This window comes from Vigna angularis, chromosome 1 (genome assembly GCF_016808095.1).
Source record: "Vigna angularis cultivar LongXiaoDou No.4 chromosome 1, ASM1680809v1, whole genome shotgun sequence".
Lineage (NCBI taxonomy): Eukaryota > Viridiplantae > Streptophyta > Magnoliopsida > Fabales > Fabaceae > Vigna > Vigna angularis.
This window is the reverse complement of record NC_068970.1, coordinates 57194195-57217519: the sequence shown is the minus strand read 5'-3', so window position 1 is coordinate 57217519 and position 23325 is coordinate 57194195. Positions and strand designations below refer to the sequence as shown.

The 23325-nt window shown below is 33.4% G+C and overlaps 3 protein-coding genes across 3 annotated transcripts; 2 read left to right on the top strand and 1 right to left on the bottom strand.

Annotated features, from left to right (window-relative positions):
- The first annotated feature begins 319 nt into the window (after window positions 1-319).
- LOC108322309 (protein JINGUBANG) lies at window positions 320-1890 on the top strand. Its single transcript, XM_017554362.2, has one exon. It carries the CDS (start codon window positions 511-513, stop codon window positions 1810-1812), a length of 1302 nt encoding a protein of 433 aa, XP_017409851.1. The 5' UTR covers window positions 320-510; the 3' UTR covers window positions 1813-1890.
- Window positions 1891-9553: 7663 nt separating this feature from the next.
- On the top strand, window positions 9554-12012 carry LOC108318855 (glycosyltransferase family protein 64 C3). The gene has a single exon (XM_017556155.2). The coding sequence runs from the start codon at window positions 9580-9582 to the stop codon at window positions 10636-10638; it is 1059 nt and encodes a 352-aa protein (XP_017411644.1). The 5' UTR covers window positions 9554-9579; the 3' UTR covers window positions 10639-12012.
- Window positions 12013-19548: 7536 nt separating this feature from the next.
- LOC108321879 (protein kinase PINOID) lies at window positions 19549-21846 on the bottom strand. Its single transcript, XM_017553776.2, has 2 exons — window positions 20667-21846; window positions 19549-20583 (listed from the first exon to the last, which is right to left on the bottom strand). Exons 1-2 carry the CDS (start codon window positions 21260-21262, stop codon window positions 19770-19772), a joined length of 1410 nt encoding a protein of 469 aa, XP_017409265.1. The 5' UTR covers window positions 21263-21846; the 3' UTR covers window positions 19549-19769.
- Between the last annotated feature and the right edge of the window lie 1479 nt (window positions 21847-23325).

The window sequence follows — 23325 nt, the reverse complement described above, 5'->3', positions numbered from 1 at the left end:
ATAAATATTTAATCAGTTGTTTGGAAGAAATGAACAAAAAAAGGAAAAGGAAAAGAAAGTAAAAGAAGAAAAGAACAATGAATCCAATGTTTTTTTGTTTAATAATATCTCACTTTCTTTTTATTTTATTTTTTCTTTTGCTTAATATAAGATTGAGATTGATGGCATTTTAATCATAAACTTCTCTCACAAACCAAGTGAAATCAGAAAAGAGAGAGAAAGATAATAAAGTTTGGAACCAATAGAAGAAGAAAAGAACAAATAAAAAGAGAGAAACATTGAATGAAACACTTTTGGCCTTTTGTGGTTGATGCTTCGGCGTACAGTAAATGCTTCCTCGGTCCCAAACTCTCCCACTGCAACATGCAATAAAAAAACACAGAGATACCTTCCTTCGTCTCCTAACAACCTCGAACCCATCGAAATCACTCTCTTCTTCTTCAATCCATTCCACCCTCTTCAGCCAAACTTTTTTCCTTTTCCAATTCATTTCTACTTTATCTTCTAACCATGAGAATCCAGTCATGGCTGCAGACATGTTCTTGCTCTTCCAACAGTTCCACTGCCACCCACAACTCCACAATCTCCCTCCTTAAACAAAACCAACATGCATACGACACCTCAACAACCTCCTCTTTCGTTTCCGAAACACCCTCTTCCGCCATATCTACCACCACCACTTCCTCTCTCGAAACCAACCTCTCCATACAAACCCTCCCATCCATTCCCTCTCTCCAAAACCAAACCCCGATCATCTTCTCCGTCTCCCACCACTGCATCAACTCTCTCACCCCACACCCCTCTCGCCCTGTCACTTCCCTCGCGGTCACCAACAACCTCCTCTACGCCGCAACGGACCACGAAATCAACGTCTACGACCGCCACACCTGCACCATCCTCCATACGTTCAACATCCAACCCACTTCCAACTCCACCAAAGCCATCACCTTCACCGACAACCTCGTCCTCACCACCCACCAGGACTCCAAGATCCGAGTCTGGCGAAACCACAAGACCCACCACCGCGTGTTCACCACTCTCCCCACGGTCAAAGACCGTCTCCACCGTTTCCTCCTCCCGAAAAACTATATAACTATCCGTCGCCATAACAAACAGCTCTGGATCGAACATGCAGACGCCGTCACGGGGCTGGCGGTTACAAACAGCGCCATCTATTCCGTTTCGTGGGACAGGACTCTGAAGATATGGCGACTCTCGGATTTCCGCTGCTTGGAGTCCGTGAATGCGCATGAGGATGCAGTCAACGCGGTTGCAGTGTCCTTTGATGGTATTGTGTACACTGGATCCGCCGATAAAAGAATACGCGTGTGGGCTAGACCCGCGGGGGAGAAGCAGCACGTGCTGGTGGCGACTTTGGAAAAACACAAATCTGCTGTGAACGCTTTGGCCCTAAACGACGACGCTTCGGTGCTGTTCTCAGGTGCCTGTGACCGTTCCATATTGGTGTGGGAGAGGGAGGACAGTGCGAACCATATGGTGGTGAGTGGGGCTCTCAGAGGGCACCAGAAGGCAATACTGTGCTTGGTCAGTGTCTCCGATTTGCTCCTCAGTGGGTCGGCTGATCGGACGGTCAGGATTTGGAAGCGCGCTACTGATGGACGGTTTGGATGTCTTGCTGTCCTTGATGGCCACCGGAAACCGGTTAAATCCTTGGCCGCTATTTTGGAGAATGATGAAGCTTCACCTAATAACACGGTCTCGATTTTCAGTGGCACTCTTGATGGAGAGATTAAGGTTTGGCAGGTTGCTATCAGCAGCCAATCGGCGCATTATCCAGAAATGGATTCATAGAAAATGGATACCTGGTGATAACATTTATTTTCATTTTCTTATAAAAACACATTCATTTTTAGTTATATTATATTATCATTTATGCACCTCTCTCCTTTAGTTAAAACTGTGGAAAATTTTTAAACTTAATTAATATTGCCATTGTAAAATATGAAGACATATTTATGCTCATTTTTTTAATGCACATCCTTGAATGATGAAGAACTGCTCAATTTTTTACCCTTCACAAAGAAAAAAAGAGATAAAAAAAAATATTGTGTAAAAGTGAATGCATGAGAAATGAAGGATAAAGATGTGATGATGGTTAATGGAAAAAAAAAAGGTTTTCTGTTTGTCATTAGACAACTATTTAATACTTATATAAGATTAAAATAATCATTAAAAAAATTACATTTTTTATTTGTAAAAGAAGAATAAATAAAAAGTAGTGAGTGATAATATTAGATGAAAGTAAAAATATTTAGAGTGTCAAAATAATAATGTCTAATTTTTAAATAATTTTATTTTATTTATCAATGATTTTTAAGACTCTGACGTGTTAACTTTTCATAAAAAAATTTGGACAATAAGTTATATGTCATAAAAAAGTTATAAAAAAGTTGTTATAAAAATATTTTTCATTTTTTATAGTTATTTCTTTATGATAGATTTTGACACAAAATCATATGAGGTACTTTTGAGACAAACGGTTGTATTCATATTTAATTTATATATATATATATATATATATATTAAGATGGTTTTAAATACTATAAATAGAAAATAGAATAGAGTAATTTACAACATAAACTGTTAGTGTGTAATTCTTCACTCCAATAATTTCATTAAGTACAATGATATTTTGACACCTTATAAAAACTCTAACTATAAAAAAAATTGGTAGATAAAATTAACTTATTTAAGAATTACTTAAAACATTTATGGGTAAATAGTTTATAAGTAATTATTATCTCTATATTAAGTCCGTAAGTAATATTTGTAGATGTGTTTTAACATTCACTCCAAAAAAAATTAATTTGTAAGGAATCTCAATTTATATATTATTAATTGACCCAACACGTAATTGATGTAAGATAATTTATTATGTAAAAAATTAATGAGAATTTATTATTATTTACATGTGCCAAGATAAATATATATAAAAAATTTGAAAAATGTAGTCGTAGATAAAACTAAATGATTTGTGGTTTATCTATATTTAAAAAATAGTTATTAGTAAATATAAGTAACAATTATCTATATAATTTTAAAATTCATATATAAGATAATTTTTCTATGTAATTTTGGTAATAATAAATCTAAATAATTATTTATACGGATAATTGTAAATAATATACAAATATTCATAAGTAATTACAATATTTAAAACTCCTTCACAACGTATACATATACATTATATATATATATATATATATATATATATATATATATATAATTTCCTTTAGGGACGGTTATTTAAAATAATCATAGATAAAATTTATAATAATAATTCACAATGAATAAACAAAGTCTTGTTAACTAATAATAATTCATCAAAGATAAGTAATATATATATATATATATATATATATATATATATATATATATATATATATATATATATATATATATATATATGGGGTTTGCTAATGCGCGTACGTCTATTTTTCAGTTAGTACGTTTTAGCAATGTGTACCGAGTTTTAGTAGACAAAATTATCCTTATATATCATGGATTCTAAGTTTTAAAGTTAAGGGTATTTTAATAATTTTCATTCTCAAAACTAAAAAAAAAAAAACCTAAAACCCTTACTCACCTTTCTCATTGTTCTCAACCCTTTCTCTTTCATCTTTCTCACTCCAATCTTTTCTCTGTCATCTCTACTGTAGTCTCAATTGAAAAAAATCAAAAATTTCTCTCAACTCTTTCTCTTTCATCTTTCTCACTCCAATCTTTTCTCTGTCATCCCTACTGTAGCCCCAATTGAAAAAATCAAAAACACTTGCCGTTAAATAATAAGTTTTCATCTTATAATTTTTGTCTTATCAAATTTTATCCAATTTTCACAAGCATAAAGGAATTGGTAATTGACTTGGAAAAAATCAGAAATACTCGTTGTTAAACAATTTTTCTACAAAAAATGATTTTATAATGAGTTTTTATTTTATAATTTTTGTCTTATCTAATTTTCACAAGCATAATGACATCAAAGGAATTGGTAATTGGCCTGGAGAAAATCAGAAACACTCATTGTTAAACAATTTCTTACAAAAAAATGACTTTATAATGAATTTTCATTTTATAATTTTTGTCGTATATAATTTTATCTAATTTTCACAAGCATAATGACATCCAAAAGAATTGGTAATTCGCCTGGAGGGTTTTTTTAGAGATGATGATTCAACATATGCATAATGACATAAAAAAGAATTGGTAATTCGCCTGGAGGGTTTTTTTAAGAGATGATGATTCAACATATGCACGTGATGAAATTAGATAGGTTAGTGAAGATGGTAAAATTGAAGAGATCTTGAATGAACATTTGCCTTAAGTGAATATGTCAATGACTCAACTCTTTACAAAGACAAATTGTTTAAAGACAAATGTTTCTGATGTTTTCAGTTGGAACTACACTAAGGATGACAGAGAAAAGATTGAAGTGAGAGAGATGAAAGAGAAAGGATTGAGAGAAATGAGAGAGGTGAGTAAGGGTTTGGGGTTTTTTTTTTTTTAAATTATTAAAATACCCTTAACCTTAAAACTTAGAATCCATGATATATAAGGATATTTTTGTCTACTAAAATTTGATACACATTACTAAAATGTATCAACTGAAAAACAAATGTGTTAGCAAACCTATATATATATATATATATATATATATATATATATATATATATATATATATATATATATATATATATATATATATATATATATATATATATATATATATATATATATATATATATATATATCATATTTAAGTTTTGAAAGGTATATATTTTAAAACTGTAGATATGTCACGACTGTTAAAATAATTTTTTTATCGCAACATCTGAGTAATCTTTTAACACAGTCATCATTTAACGGTTGGTTTATTTATCGTCAATTTTAATAAATTTCAAACTTTTCATTATAAAATCATTGGATTTAGTAAATTTCAACCATTTTAAAAAAAATAGATTTATAAAATCACGATACTTAATTCGTATAATGTATGGTATTTAAAAAAACAAAAAAAAGATTTAGTAAATAACCATTGGTTTGATCACAACTATGTTGAATAAATAACTATAGATATAGTATGAATCGTGGTTGTTATTTTTTTTAAATTATAATTTCACTTTACTATAAACCTGTCAAAAATTTTCACACAAATACGTTCGAACAGTTCCAGTTCAAAATATTTAAAGATCTCAAAAGTATTACAAATATATATATATATATATATATATATATATATATATATATATATATATATAAGTATTATAAACTAATTCTAACTTTAACTACTTTATATTTTTATATTTAAACAGAAAATATCAGAAAATGCCTTGTACACACTAGTTAAACATAAGCTAATGCTTTAAAATTAACTAGACTTGGGTCTTTGAAATTTTGAAAAAGTTAATTAATTTTAAAATTAGTACTCATGATAATTAATAGTAAATTATATATAGCATAGTACTTCATCCAATGGCTTTCATAACGGTTACTATCCATTGTTTGACCCAATAGTCATGCTCATAGTTTTTAGTTTGTTTATTACATTACTCTCATAATAAAACTATTTAGATAAATTAAATGATAATATAAAAAGTAAATGAATGCTATAATATAAGAGGGAAATTCATGTAAACTTTTTAGTATTGGTGATTGATCTGCCACTCAATATACTATTTTCATTAAAAGTCCTAAAACTAAAACATTCAATGTTAGAAAACATAACATTACATATTCAAGGTTAATGTAATAAAAGACGTTTTCTAAAATAGACTTATGTATTTATTATGGTTTTCAATTAAAAGGTAGGATTTATATCCAAAAAGCAAAACCATATAGTGATACGATTAGATATTGATAGAACTAGTAGTTTCCGATGACAATTGCATTGAAAATTAATTATCTCATTGCTTTTTCAAGTTGTGGTTCATGTTTGTGTATCAAAAGAAGATATGTGTTATCATATTGTGAAAGCAACATTTGAAAAATATGGTGTTAGATTTAAAAAACAAAATACTAAGCATAAGAAACAAATTTTCTGTGTTGTAGAAGAACAAGGATGACTTATTCATGAACTCGAAGTTTTTGTTTCTGTTAGAAAAATTGGTTGAAGAAATGACTAAAGAATGATCTAATGACGATGTGGACAAAGGTGTTCGTGCAAGTGTACATGAGTGTGAATTTCTTACCACAAACAACATTTTTTTGTGGTGATACCGATTCAACATAAGGACGACAACATGCAAGTTCAAGATGAGGTTCATACTAACCAAAGCAATATGTATATACATATGAAGGTTGAACCCCGAAGACGATTCATGAGTCATGTCATTATAACTCCATTTGCCAAATATGGTAGTAAAAGGGATTGAAATAGTTACATGTTGACAATGTTCTACAATTTAGGATAAGAATATTAGTTTGTTAAATTCATGTTTTTGACATTGTTGTACAATTTATTAGAAGTACCTAAAATTGATGTTGTACAAATTGACAATACATTAAATTTAATTTATTGTGTTTTCTTGTCTTGTAAGGAACTGTATTTGAGGTTTAATGCAAAATTGGTTTGAAGTTGTACAGAATTTGTTCATGTGTTTGTCATGTTAATGTATGTGTGGAAAAAGTCTAACAAAGATACCCATTTTTTTTACATTACTCATTATTTATGTGTGATGTATGGTTTAACAGTTTTTGTGTGAAAAAATAAGGCTATTGAAGCACTTTCTATTCATTTAATGCAAATTGTGGTTAGCTTATTGTAGATAGGTAGTACATTGAAATGGTTGTTGTGAGAACCTTGAACGAATTACATTATCATGTTTTCATGAACAACAACCCTGAAATTGGCTAGTTTGAGTTGGGATATGCTTACTTTGTTCATGTTTATGGTAGATTGGGAGTACATAACGTTGGTTGGTTCATGAACTATTGTTTTATTGAATTTTATTAAGGTTGTAAAAAACTTTAAGGTTGTTACCCACTTATTTGTTCTTTGATCTCTAGTTTTGTTGCAGTGTTGGTTTTTCATCTTTTCATGAACAACAAACATGAAATTGGCTTAGTTTGAGTTAGGATGCGGTGACTTTGTTCATGTTTGTGGTAAATGGTGAGCACATAACCTTGATTGGTACATGAACCTTGGTTTTATTGAATTCTAATAAGGTTTTTCAAAAACTTTAAGATTATTACTCACTTATTTGGTCTTTGCTCCCCAATTATGTTGTAATGCTTATTTTTCATGTTTTCATGAACAACCACCACAAAATTGGACCACTTTAAGTTGGGATGTGGTGTCTTTGTTCATGTTTCTGGTAGATTGGGAGGAGTTGTTGCTTGAACCTTGGTTTTATTGAGTTTTGTTAAGGTTGGACAAAAACTTTAAGGTTATTATCCACTTATTTAGTCTTTACTATTCAGTTATGTTGTAGTGTTGGTTTGTGACTTTTCTATGACCAACTGCCACAAAATTGGACCAGTTATGAGTTGAGATGTGGTTACTTTGTTCGTGTTTGTAATAGATTGGGAGCACATAACCTTGGTTGGTGCATGAACCTTGGTTTTATTGAGTTTTGTTAAGGCTATACAAAAAATTTATGGTTGTTACTCACTTATTTGATCTTTGTTATTTAGTTATGTTGCAATGCTGGTTTTTGATATGCCTTATTGGACTTCACTGAAAAACCCTCAAACAAAGATCAAATAATCAAACAAAACAAAACAACAAAAGAAAATAAGTTTTCCACTCTCAAATCGCAACAGGTAAAGCTATTTTTTCACCTACAATTTGTGTCTAGAAAAGGACCCTAAAAAAGTTGTAAAAGACAATCAACTCGCCTATGAATAACTATGAAACAGAGAACAAGAAGAAAACAAAGCAACAAAAGAAACAATGGTAGAATACTAGATCTTAAAGAAACAATATTGGATGGAGGAACAAACACCGGAAATCACGATTGAGAAAAAAACAATTGGAACGAAGGTTTCGTGAAAATTTGAAATGAATCATGAATATACGGTTGAAAACGTAAAATATTATTTTAGAAATATTTTAAAATTGGACAAATCACATTTTGACACGTAATTATATCTGTAAGAAAATTGTTTTAATGTATCATTTTTCAAACCAAAAAACATCTTATTATTTATCAACACCACAAATATTTGCTGACAAAAGTGAAAAATGCATACAGTGTGCAACTTTTTTCTCTGCTCAACAAAACTAATTTTATTATGAGATGATCCTAGAATGCATCCCTCCTAATACCGCATGTCAAGTTCAACTAACAACCTAATCCATCAACTTTCTGACAATAATGAATCTGAAATAATTCCTAAATAGCATGATTCCATTCAAGTCTTTCATAATGGAACTCAATCTCTTCTTTACTATACAGGAAAATATAGATAAAATATGAAATCACCCAAGTGAGTTAATTTATTGTGAATCGAAGTTTTTAACTAGAATGAATTTGTTTATGTTTTAAGTAACTTTTAATACAATCATTATGAGAATTGAAGTACAGGTCATGCACTCGCCCATAATACTTTTCACCTACAAGCATAAATTTCTAAGTCCATCTTCCTTTGTAGATACATTGGAAGACTCCACAATAGAACATGTTCAAACAAAGATTTTTATAAAATAAACATAACATTATAAATGAATATCCACAAATATTAAAGAATTCACATCAAATAAATTGTGTAATTGTGCACATTGATGGATCTTCAATATAAATTTCCATCTTTATTGAATTCACGATTTTTCTTAATTTATTAATATATATGTTTCATTTTTTTTAAGAGATTATTATAATACACAATGTTTTTTTTATCTATTCAGGCTTCTTACTTTATTTTTAAATTTTCTTTAAACATCTCTTAACAGAAGTCATAGAGTAAATTTTTTCATAATTTTATCTTCTTTCTAAAGCTCAACCTTCCATCTAATCATAACAAATGTATATATAAGTATACATTATTCTCTAATATAATAAAAAATATGTACTTAAAAATATTTATTGCAACATTAGTTAAAAAATATATAAAATATTTATTTTATTAATTTCTATAATATTTATAATAACTAATAAAAATTATATTTGTAAAACTTAAAAAATATCTATACAAATGATCACTTACTCCAAGTAATTTCCATTATATTTATAAAAGTACACTAAAATAAGGGGGAAAATGTATACACTATATATATATATATATATCCTATTATATATGTTATTATTGGTGATTAGGGGAAACATATGAGTATAAAGTATATATGTGGTCATTATTTTACGATAATTAAAATTTTAATATTATAATAATTGTTAAAACAAAAGGTTAATACAATTCATATTAGAATGATAAAAAAGAAGAGAAAGTACGGTTAAAAAAATCTTGAGTATTAACAATTATGTAATTTTTTTGGCATATAATAAACAAATAAAATCAATTGCCCTCATAAATTAAAATAGATGATACAGTGTCTTATATGTCACAAGAAAAATCTCCTTCTTAATCAACAGTTGTGGATATTTAACAGAAAAACCCAAACTTCCGATGCAATTCCACTTACGTGAGTCAACGTCAATCAACCCACTTAAACAAAACACCAATAACGAAACTCACACACTGCCGCAAAAAATGGCTTCTCCGTTAGCTACGGCCATCCTCCTCGCCGCCCTATTCGGCGTGGTTTCGATCACGAAATCCGCAGTCCCACACGAATGCGCGGCAGCACGGAATCAGAACCACCAGGCCCTCCGTCGCGACAGAGTCACCGTTCTGATGAACGGCTTCTCGGAGTCGCGCATCCCCCTCCTCCATTCCCTGGCTGTGGCATACTCCCTCTCCCCCATTGTCTCCTCCGTGCTTGTCCTCTGGGGAAATCCCTCCACAGCGTCAAGTGTTCTCCACCAACTTGCCCGCAACCTCTCCCTCTCCACTTCCTCCTCGCCCATCTCGCTTCTACTCCAACCCTCCGCCAGCCTCAACAACCGCTTTCTCCCCCGTCCTGACCACATCTCCACCGACGCCGTTTTGATCTGCGACGACGACGTGGAGGTGGACTCAAAGTCGTTGGAATTCGCGTTTCGCGTGTGGGAGAAAAACCCCAACCGGCTAGTGGGACTCTTCGCCCGGTCCCATGACATCGATCTGAACCGGAGGGAGTGGGTCTACACGGTTCACCCGGACCGGTTCTCCATTGTGCTCACAAAGTTCATGCTTCTGAGAGCCCGGTACCTGTTCCTGTACACGTGCGTGGGTGGGGCCGGCATGGCCCGCGCGCGGGGGATCGTGGACGCGGTGCGGAACTGTGAAGATGTGTTGATGAACTTGGTGGTGGCAGAGGAGGCACAGGTGGGTCCATTGCTGGTGGGGGCGAAGAGAGTGAGGGATTACGGGGACGCGAGGAACGACGGGGAGGAAGAGGTGAGGGTGGGGTTGAGTAGTAGGAAAGGGGAGCACAGGAAGAGAAGAGGGTGGTGCATTGGGGAGTTTCATAGGGTTTTGGGGAGAATGCCTTTGAGGTATAGCTATGGCAAGGTCGTTGATGATGTTGGGGAACAGGGCTTGTGTTACAAAGGTGGCAAGATTGTCTTCTGTGATCAATCATGAAACATGATTTTTTCACTTCAGTTTCTATGATTTTAAATCTACTGTATTTGGTTTTACACTTCTCAAGATTTTATTTGGCTGGATTCCAAGCTCGTCAAGGAGGGGTTCTTTTTCTTTAAAGTTGGAGGAGACATTGACTCCCGAGTAGGTGGACATGGCATGAGAGTCAATTCCAAGGATATGGAGGGGATGCTGGAGTTTGACTGTAATGATACTTTTCTGTTATTTGACGGCATTCTCTTTTTACTGTCATGATGCTATTAGGGGTAACTGATCTGTGTGAGAAAGCTTCTAATGGAACTTTGAACTCTTTATTCACCATGATATCGATCCGGTTGAAGGAAGAAAGTTTCAAGGTGGAGTTAAGGGATCTTGTAAAGGTTCAATTGACTTGTTTCGGAGTTTCATGCTGTTTTGTGATAAGCGAAAGTTTTTAAGGGAAAGGAGGGATAAGATTTTAAGATTGTGGGGGTTTTATGTGAGCTGGACATGTTAAATTTGGATTTACTACTATATTGTGTGCCTGTATATAGCTAGTAAATGTTTTCCTAAGGCCTCATAAACCAGCAAATGGAGAGCAGACACTCTTCAAGATTTGCGAATATTTCCACGCAACTGTTCGTAGATGTGCCATTGTTGTTGGCTTTGCTGCACTTATTACTGGTTTGGAGCACCTAGGAGACAGATATGATGTGGAAAATGTCCATGGACTCAGCTGGGCTTTGGCAATTTGGCCATAAGTGTTGCATTGGTTGTTATTTATTTGGATTACCATGAAAGGCAGCGAATAAATCGGAAGATATTTCAAAGAAGCAATGGGGGTGGTTGGTAATCTTAAGGAAAATGATTCACTCGATCTCTTGAACAACTACAGATAAAGAGTTACTACCTTTTGTGAGAATGGACGTTCAGTTAGATCGTTAGAACAGATAAAATTGAATTCCTTAAGTTCGGAGAGAAAGTTGCCATTCTAGCCTGATTTTCGCAAACTTTTTATTTAATGTGAGCTCACATTCTTCTTTGTTAGTTATGAAGCGTTTTCGGAGGTGAAAAGAAAAGGGAGTCAATTACTTTTCAATATCTTTTTTTAGCATATGTTGCCTTCTAATTCTAGGAAGAGTATCTTTCCTGCAGCATATATTCCCTAATACTGATACATCTTCAACTGATTAGGTTATATTGATTCTTAACTCCAGCGGCTACACTATTTCTTTTACTACTTCGTCTCAAAGTAGAAGAAATAAGGTGAATTTGTAGGTTCTATATGGTTAGTTTGACAGTATCATAATAGATGATATCAGACATGGAATGCTATCTGGCCAAAGGCATTGTTGTAAATTATGAGATGCAGAAATTTAATGCATGATTTTTTTCCTGTCCATAATGCCATATGGTTTTAGATTCTTTGTGATTACTTGTTTCATCTTTTGTTCTCTTAGTCCTTCCTAGTAATATTAATTTAAACTATAAAAGATAAATTCAAATGACTTCAGAGTTTAGATGACTGTATAGCTTGCAATACCAGCAGTTACTGGAAGCATCTTACATAAGGTTTGAATATTTACAATAGCACGTGTTTAATCATTGTATAGAATTTCATTATTGTGATCTGATGTGATGGAAATTAGACACCCATGGGATAAGACTTTGTTGTTTTTGCTGATGTGATGGAAACTTTTTGGATCTAGCCTTTTGTTGTGAATAATTTTTTGTTTCAGTTAATCAATTAAGCATAGCATTATTGTGATAATAACTGCGGTATGAAAACCTGCTTCTTACGTGTTTTTGAGGCAGAGAGGTTGAGTGCAAATAGTGGAGCAAAATTGAGCAATTTATTTTTCAGCCATATGGGTAAAATTATGTCTACTTCAAGCAATTCATCTATAATTCCATTGATTATATAGGTGATAACTATACATTTGGCCAAGAACATGAAACTATAAAACCACACATTGTATAGTTTGAAACAAGCAGAATTGACTCTTAATTCGACTTGGATTCAGGAGTGAAGATGAAAGAACTCTGTATTTGAAACAAAATGATTGTGGTTTGTAACCTGTACTCTTTATGCCGATAACATGCTTGTGAGATGAACTAATTTGCTTCTGCTGGTCAAGTTTAAAATGAAAATGCAATATATCTTTGAGATGGCCGAACTTGGCGTCATGAATTACTTCATTGGAATGAAAGTATTCAAATGTAACTCAGGTTTATTTATCTCACAGAATATATCTCGTTAATAATCTCAAGAAGTGCAGGTTCAAATGATGCAAAGAAATAACAAGCTTGGCAGGTGACAACCTGATGTTAACAATTTTTGGAATCTAGTATTTAAATTCAGGAATTGTTAAGCTAAATGGCTATATTGACAGTGAGTGGAAAACAAGTATTTAAATTGTTATGGGCAGTTTTTTTCCTTCTTGAAATCTTTATTGAGGATTTTATTACATTAACTTCTGCGAGTTCACAAATCTAGGTAAAGAAGCCAAATTAACCAGCTGAGAAAATCATTTTTAGGGTAGTAGATAAACTAGTACAGATTGGCATAAACATTCAAGAAGCCAATCTAAAATCAAAAGTGATTTTCCACCATTTGACCCCTGTGACAGTGTTTTATGCTACCCATGCACTGTTTCTGCAAAGCATGTGAATGCAACATTTTACCAGTCTTCAACTCAATTACACAGACTGATCAAACCCTCACTGTTGTCCACTTTCTGCTAACAATTCAAAACTCAGTCGAATCATGAAGTTTTTATAAACGAAACTCATTCTAATAAAATTATATTTATACTAAATTCCTTTAATAATAAAATATTTAAATATCATTTATTAAAGCTAATTTTTTATTTGCAAATCTCATTTACGTCTTCGCATTGCAGGTAAATATTATTGGTTACAAAATTAATAAATAAAATAATTACTGAAATTCACATTAGATGTATCAATGAATAATGAGATAATTACACCAAATAACGTTGACACTGATCAAAAACATTTAAGACCATAAACTTGTAAATTTTTAATTTTTTATATTTATATTCAACATTTTACCAACTTATTGAGACTATGTTGCAACGTGAACACTAATTGTTGCACAACATTATAGAAATATTTAAATCAGTCTTGCTTTGTTAAGGAAAACAAAGGATGGATAAGGATGTGAAAAACCTTCTTTTTTTTTTCTTTTCCTCTTCATGTTTGATTCCAAATTCCCACTGTAATTTCTATTTTCCTTAGGTTTGTAAATTTCTTGTAGTGAATTTAAGGTTGTACAAAATACGTGAAATGATTCTTATGATGATCGAATTGATAATTGGCTCAATAGTGATAGTACAATGAAGTCTTTCAATAATATAAAAGAAGAGGAATGATATCATGATACATTTTTACATTCATTTAACACAGAATATAAAAATAAAATTATCATAAAAGTATAAAGTTTTGTATTTTTTCATGAAAGTGAATTCTAATGAGAGTAGTGAGTATATTTGTTTTAACAATCCAAAACTAAAGTAAACTTAAGGTTTAATCATTCACTAAGTCCCTATTTTCGCATGGAATCTCAATTTCGTCCCTTTCTTTCTGAAAATATCAATTAGGTCCCAATTTTATGAAAATTGCAACAAATGGAGCCTTTCCGTTAAATAGTGTCAAACGGCGTTACGGTGTGTTTGACGTGGCACGCTGTTGTGGACGTGTTATCTAACATGGTTTAAGAGAGCAGGAGCAGTGGGACACGTGGAAATTGAATATTTTATAAGTAAAAAGAAAAGAATTTTTCTTCTCCTCTTTCGCCATGGTTCGAGCTCGTAAAGCAGGGAAGTTTCATTCCCTTTTCTCTTTGTCTCACGTTGAACCAAGAACTCAAGCAATGGGAGTTGCGGCGTGCACGGGAAAGTTCTTTTCCTTACTCTTATGGGTTCAAGGCTCGAATCAAAATAGGGAACTTCCCTCTGTTCTTCTCTGATTCCAGCGATTTCTCTTTGGGAGTGGAGATCAGGTTTGGTGGCTCAGGCGCGGTGTTTCCGCGACGTGTGGGTTCGCCATCAACCACAACTAACTACCAACCTAAAAAGTCCAATCACAAACACCATTCACATTAACATTATAAAAGGCCCAAATAGATAGAACCCTAACACGTTAGACTATGTTTGAATTAAGTTTAAAAAGTACTTCTGCCAATTCGAATGCACCAAATGAAGAAGAAATTGTTGTCTTCAGGTTAAAAATTGATCTAAAATTACTGCAACAGGCGCTTCTCCTCCGCCTGCCACGCGTTCCGGTGCGACGCGAAGATCTCCATCACTCGAGCGTTCGCCTTCGAGTCCTCCTGCCGCCGCGACTTCATCTGGCGCAGCTCCTCCGCCGCCTCCACCGCCCGCAGCGACAGCATGCGCACCTTCCCCTGAAGCGCCGGTACCGAGTTGTTTGCCAGCGTGGCCAGAAACATGGAGAAGCTGAGCCCTAAATACGAACGCAACATCTTGTGATAGTCTTCTTCTTGCTGCTGTTGTTTCTCTTTAGCCATTGCGACGAGGGCTTGGGTCTTCCTCTTGGACTTCGTCTTTGTGAGCAGCCCTTGTTCGTACGGGAAAAGGAGAAGAAGCAGAGTAATGGCCTTGATGGTTTTGGTTGTATGGACTTTTAGAACTCAGCAAAAGGGAAACAGTGCCTTTTTGTCCTTTCTTTCTCTTCATGTGCCTGCCTTTGTCTATGATGCTTATTTAACCATCATCAATTAAAAAAATTGTTGTCTTCAGATTTGCTATTGAAATGCATCAAACGAAGATAGAACTTGTTGCATCTAAAAACCTCTTTTGAGCTCTCCCAACTGATTCAAACACAAACTTAGATCTAGGTTTTAGAAAACAGTCATCTAGGTTGCGTATGGCGGGGGCGGTGAGCTGGTAGGGGAGGGAGGAGGAGTGGAGGAGGGGGAGGAAGTCGGGGAGGATGTGGTGGATTAGGGCTTGGTTGTAGGAGGCGATGGCGGCGGCGAAGCCGGTGAAGAAGAGGACAGGGGGTACGAGGGAGAGGATGAATTTCCACGTGCCCACTGCTCCTGCTTGAATCAACCACGTCAGATAACACGTCCACAACAGCGTGCCACGTCAAACACACCGTAACGCCGTTTGACACTATTTAACGGAAAGGATCCATTTGTTGCAATTTTCATAAAATTGGGACCCAATTGATATTTTCAGAAAGAAAGGGACGAAATTGAGATTTCATGCGAAAATAGGGACTTAATGAATGATTAAACCTAAACTTAACTAACTAATAATAATATATAAATATTAAGTTTGTACATACCTCAATAAATGATGCGGCTTAATTAGGTTTATTAGACTTTATTGATTCAAAGTAATTCATAGATATATTAAAATATATTTCTTATTGTAATTATTTAATATATTAGCCATATAATTAAATATTATAAATTTGATCAAAATATTTCTTAATACTTATATTTACATAATATTTGATATATATAAGATATTTAATTCGATGTTATTTATTTTTATTTCATGAGTTATAAGGTTCATAAACCTTATAAATTATACATGTTATTTAAGTAACACACAATTTTTCTTATACTTTTTTCCATATGCATATAAATTCTGAAGCTCTTTTAATTACTTGAATGTCAGCGTGGATCTTCTTATTTGAACAACGAAATATCAAAAAATATTAAATCATTATTAAAATATTCTGACCTATCCACTCTCTGAATCTTGATAAAAAAAAAATAAAAATAAAAATAAGTTATTTAAATTGAAAATAAACATAAAAAAAAAAAGTTGACATTTCATTTCTATGGAAAACATTGATACCATATAATATTAACAAATTTAACCTTCTAAGAATAAGAATATTTTTACAAAATGAAAATTTTTATCAATTCATCCATTGAAAATTTACATAAAACTAATCAAACTTAGGAAATTTCATTTAGTTATTTTGTTTAATTAATACTGAATCATATATCTTTTGTACAATAAAGTACACATCCATGGCTAGTAACTGTGTTGTCTAAAAGTTGGTAGATCATCATAATAATATCATGAAAATAGATAATGGAGTTGATAAATTTTATCAATTATTAACGGTGTCAATTTTTGATAACCTATCCTATGTTCAGGATATTCAAAGGCAAAATCAACATACAAGAGATAAGAGAAAATCAATTGGATTTCAAGCGTAAAAAGAAAAACATTATGTACACACAGTTTAATTTCATAGCTAAAGTCAACCTCTATTGATTAGGTCATTATTAACATAGAAGCCACCTTCATATGTAGGTAAGTATATTGGGCTTACCAATGATTGTGATTACATTTATTTTTTTTATGTGGCGATAAGATTGATAGAAGCGTTAACTTATTGATAAATATTTATAATAGAAAGAACAAATGAGTAAAATTATTCTAAATTTTCAACAAATTATTTCTACATCTCAATTAAAAAAACTAGATAAGAATTCTTGATAAATTGAGATTTATAAGTTAACTTTAGTTAGAGAGAGAAATTGAATCATGCATTGACGTATGTTTTTCATTTATTGTAAAATTAAAATTTATTTGTCTCTCCAATTATGTATAATTTAATCTCAAAATTTAAAATATCAATAAATGTAATTTTTTAATCTAATTATATTAACTTTTTTCAAGTATAAAAGTTGACTCATTAGTGAAAAAAATAATTTTTATAACGATTTATTATGATAAGTGAAATCCACCTGTCATAATAAGTTAAACGGTAACATTTTCATAATAAAAGTAACATGACCTATCATAAAAAGAGATACGGTGACAGAATTAAAATTATAATAAAAACTTATTATGATAGATTTGAGAAGACTTGTTATAGTAGTTTTTTTATTATGACACTTAGTTCACCACTTGTCATAATATATTGGATGTTGTAACAAAATTGAAATTATATTCAAAACCTATCATGACAGATCTAGTAATATTTGTGATAATAATTCTTTATTATGATTATTGTTAAATCATATGTTATAGTAGGTCTCAATCTCAATTCCTAATTTTACCAAGCATCTATTTTCTTCTGTTTTTTCACACATCATCCTCTCTTCTTCTCTCCACTCACTCTCTTCTCTTCGTTCACGCTTCCAAACTTCTTTGTTCATGCATCATTTCACAACACATTACATCCTCGTCATTGTCTTTGCACATGGTTGTCTCTCCTTGTCATTGTCTCTACACATGGTTGTCTCTCCTCGCCATCACCTCTATACGTGGTTGCCTCTCGATAGAAGTTGTCATCTCTGACCAAAGACGATGTTTTTTCTAGTTCTGCTTGGATAATAAGGTTTATTTTTTTCCCTCTACTTAAGTCTTTGATATTTTGTGTTTGAGATTCATTGGTTGAATTTTAACGAACTCACACTCCACCATTTAGGGTTAGGGATTTCAACAATTAGATGTTACAATACTGAATTACAAGTCATTATGTTTTTTTATATATTTAATTATTTATCCCATTGAAAGAGATGAAAGAAATTAAAATCAAGTGAACTTATTTTGTTTTAAATCTTAGTAACTTACATTAATATCTTGACAATTTAATATTTTATAATCTTCTGAAAAATATTTGTAACAATTGTAAATATTATAGATAAGTTCGTGTATATACAATTTTTAAATATTATTAAACAATTTATCATGTGAAATAATTTGCATGAATTATTTAGTCAACTGAATCTGTTGAAATTTCTAAGTAAATTAAATGGATAAAACAGTAAAATAGAAAAAAAAAGGTTAAAAAAAGAAACTTAAAAAAAATCCATTTTACTTATAGAAAGTCTTTTTTACACTAATGATTTTTAAATTGTTTATATTATTTGTACATTTTATTTCAAATATTAATTTAAAATATTATTTTTACATTATTTGTCACATTTGATTTAAAATACCAATTAAAAATATTATTAAGTTTGGAAACAAAAATATTAAAGTTTATAATATGAATTATATTTAGAAACTATAAGCATATATTAACATTCTTTTTGTTTCTATATAAGTATTCCAGTGATAATATTAAAGTTGATAAAGGAGAGTAACAACTAGTAAAAGAAAATATTACAGGGCATTTAATATATAACGATGAGCAGCTGGAACATACCCACCTTTTAACTGAAAGCGGAAGCACATTATGAGAAGAGTTAGAAAAGAATATGTACCATTGATGTTGAAAGTCAATGTAAAAAATGTGGTTTGGGATTTGTTAGAGGGAAGACATCTGTAAAGGCAGAAAACAAAGAATTTGAATGAGCTGGAGGGGATTGATTCTTAATTGAGTCCATGGGCACACACACATCATGAACATTGTAAATGATGCTGTATAATTATTTATATTTATACGTTGCATGCTGCGACATGTTTAAACATATCCTATTAAAAGTCTTGCAATTCTTTACGTCACTCGCACATTATGCTCAACATTCTCTCCACAACTAAGTTAGATGCACATATTATGTCTATAAACAAAGACAACAATATGCCATTTTAAATACCACTTCCCAACTTTTCATCACATTCATTAAATGGTAAAAGATTGACTCTGTTCACATCCTATATAAATAATTCATCAATGCAAGAAAGTCACTATGCTGTTTTTTCTTTGTTCCCAACGTTGAGGCAGAACAAAGTAAAAAACTACACTCTAATTACGTACTACTCTTTAATTAGGTGAATCATGAGTTGTAAACTTGACCTTTTTTTCTCAGTTTCCCGTTACAAAACCTCTACCTTTAAATAAAGTATACCATGTTTTGGAATACATTTTTCAAATAAATGGCCGTAATTACATGTTTCCTTGTTAACTAATAATTTGGATTTATGCAGAATATGTCTGACTTTATGTACTTGGGATGCATAAACAAATCAAAACTCATTCGGGTTGGAATGAATACCGTAGTAATCTTTCTTTTGACGTCTCTAATGTGCGATGGAGAAGGAAGAAAAGATGTTAAGCAACGAATCTTCTTCGTTTAGAATTCTCCCACACTGTCTCCAGAAAGCTTTCTATAAGAGGAATTAGAGAACCAACTTGAGCTTTTAAAACTAATAAAAATAGGACCGCACTTTTATTTTTACTTATTTTCAAAAGAAAAATTCAAACGACGCCGTCTCGTGCTGTTTATGATGGTTCCTGCTACTTTTACCCTTCGCGGGGTACAGCGACGTCGTTTTGGTCCTTCTCGAGCTAGGAACTAGGGGCGGCGTCTGCATGCGAATCAGCGCCAGGTTGAGCCCTTTGAAGAAGGGGTGCTTCTTGACGTCAGCGGCGCCACGCTTCGACCCGAGTCGACGCGCCGGGTCTTTGTTCAGCAAGCCGGATATCAAATCTCGCGCGTGGAGTTCAAGACAGCTCGCGGGCGTGGCAGTGGGGAACGCCAGGGGCTTCTTCACGATGTTCCGTAGCGTAGCCTGCTTCGATGGACCTGCGTACGGCGTGCGACCGTATATAAGCTCGTAGATAAATACTCCAAACGACCACCAGTCAACGGCGTTACCGTGCGACCTGCCGGAGGCAACCTCTGGCGAGACGTACTCGTGGGTTCCGACGAAGGAGCAGGAGCGGGCCGAAACCGGTTCGGCTACAAAGAGCCGGTTCGGTTCGACGACTCGCATGTCACGAGACCGGAAACCCCGGTTCGAGAAGCAGGAGAATGGACTGATAAAAGAATGCGAGCGAGTGGGAGGGGGAGTGTAACTGTGAGTGTAAGTGTGAGGTAATAAGGGATCTGAGGATTCAACGGCTGGGATTGCATCCGAGCAAAGAGAGAGATCGAAATCAGAAAGCATGATGTGACCGTCCGATCTCACCAGCACGTTTTCGGGCTTTAAATCTCTGTATATGATTCCCAGCATGTGTAAATACTCCAACGCCACCAGCACCTCCGCAGCATAAAATCTGAGACAAAAAACGATCGAGTCGTGAGGGTTTTTACAAGAGAGAAAAAGTCATCGTTTAGGATAACGGTTTTTCATATTTACCTAGCGGAGGAGAGAGGGAGACGGTTATGAGGGTGCTTGAAGCGCAGCGAGTGAAGGTCTCCGCCGGAGCAAAACTCCATCACGATGCAAGAGAAATGAGAGGCTTCGAACTCCGCGTAGAGAGTAGGAAGGAACGGGTGGTCCAGCATCTTCAGGATTTTTCTCTCCATTTCCGCTCTCTGCGACTTCTTCTTCAATGCCACTGCGTCTTTGTCCACCACCTTCATCGCGTACAAACAGCACTCTTCATCCTCCTCGTCCTCTACGGGGCTGTTGAATTGCCGGTTTCGGAGGCGGCAGAGGTAGACGGTACCGATGTCGCCGGAGCCGATGCGACGGAGGAGGTGGAAGTCGCGGAAGGTGAGGGCGGCCTTGCGGCAGAAGGCGGCAGAGCGAATGGCCGAGTAGGCGAAGTCGGAGGAGCGATGAGGCTTAAGGGAGAGACTCTCCGGCGAGGGCGGGAGGAGATCGAAGGAAAGACGGCTGAAACTGGTACTGCAAATGCTCTCGCTGCTCATGGAGCTTCCAAGCATGGAAGAATTGAGAGTCTCGGAACTGGCCTCGGAATGACGTTCAGCACCACCAGGCTCTAGCATGGTAGTGGTTTGAACAGGAAAAGAGAAAAGAAGGTTGGAAATTGAAATGGGAACTGTAGAGTGAATGAAAGTATAGGGAGTGATGCAGTCCAGATAGGCTTTATGAAAGATTATAGTTTAGCAAGCAAGGAAGCTAGTGAGCACAAAAAAACATTGAAAGAATAATAAAAGTCGGATGGTACGAATGGTTTGAGAGAGCAATAAGAGAGGAGGAACAGGTTGGGCCAGAAATAGAGAGTGGCGTTAAAGAAAGGAGGCGATACAGGAGAAGAAGGTAGTTGTGTTGTATTTATGCTGAACACGTAAGAAGGAGGGGAGCTAACATAGCAGGGCACGTGAGAGAGGGGAGTTCTGGCACGTGCGGGGTGTTGGTGTTGGTGTTTGTGACGTGGCAGGGATTTGTTTGGAGCATTGGTTAAGCTTACTGAGCAATCACTAATGAGCGTGTGGTGGTGCAGTGTGGTTAAAGAGGCTTTTACAGTCATTTCTGCAATGACGGAATTACCCTTCTGTTCATCTAACCATGCAGTGCAACGGTCAACCCTATTTATGACCAGACACAGACCATCCTGTTCCGTCCACGTCGCTTGCCTTATCTTTCACCCTATATATGCTTTTTACCATAAATATATTAAACACCTTTCCCTCACGCAAAATAATAACAACCCAATTACATTTTTTCTTTTAATCACCTTAAATACATATTTTCTATCGTCATTAACCATGATAATAACTAACTCAAAATTATATTAAAAACAATTTCTTTTGATTAAATTGAAAGAAACATCATAGATTAAATAAGTAATAATTATTTATCCACTTCATAAAATAGTGTTTTGAATAAGTTTGTTAGGTGTAACTCTCACTCCCGAAAAAGTTATGGCATCCTTAACAGTTCTACTGTTAAATTTGGAACTGCGCGAATCCCTAGCATAAAAATAAATGCTAGCACCAATTAGTACAAAGTAAAAATATAAGGTAAAACGTAAGATCTGAAACTACATCGCCACAGTGCACTTCTTTTTGAACAGACTTATCTTGTTACTGGTGAAAAATTATTGATTTTTATTTATTTATAACTTAATGCATGATTTATTTATTTTTAAATTTCATGATTTTTTTTTTAAATCTAAGAGTTTATATGATATTTTGAGCAGTTCAATATATTTTAATTTCTTATCGTTTTTTAATGAATATGTTTTGAAGAGAAAAATCAATTTCCATACATATTTGTGGTTATCTATATAAGGTAATAAACTAAAAAAAGAAAAACAGGAAGAAATTTATTGTAATAAGTGACTTATCAAAAACCAGAAATCTGGTTTTGGAATGAAAGTAGCTTTTGGCGTCCACACAGAGTCATTTCAAATGAAAAGAAAGCTGAAAGAATGACAATATAATGCCTGTAGACGCAGAGACACACACAGGGTTTCTTCAACAAAAATCTTATCAATAAAAAATATTATTTTAATATCAAATATAAATTTCTCTAATCACTTTTCTTTTATTTCAAAATATTTAAACTAACAAAAAGTCCAATAATGATGTGGCATTTTCTATTGACTAATATAAGAGGCTTATGAAAGTATTGCATGAAAAATAATAATATAGTAATAGATTCAACATCCACATCATCTTATTATTTATTTATTTTCTAATGTTTCTCTTAAATTAAAATGCTCGTATTATTTATTTATATCCTAAGGGGAAAACTGTTATATAAAAAGTAAAATAACTACAAAAAGAAGACATGTTTATAATGATTTGATGTGATATGAAAATGATGTAATAGGTAAAAACAAAAAAGGTGTAACTATCAGAGTTAATTTTATTCAGAAAAAATGCAAAAGCTACTGCTGAGGTGAGTGAAGTATTCTGTATAGAGGATAGGGAACAGTGTGACTAATGATGGCAATTAAATGTTCACCTTCACCCTGTTTTTTTTTTTTATAAAAAAATAAAAACTAAGGCTTGAAATATAAATTATGTAAATTTTGTTTCTTTTTTATGTAGTGTTTATGAAATTTGCAAGAGAGGACACTGTGGAGAGTGAAAAATTGGTC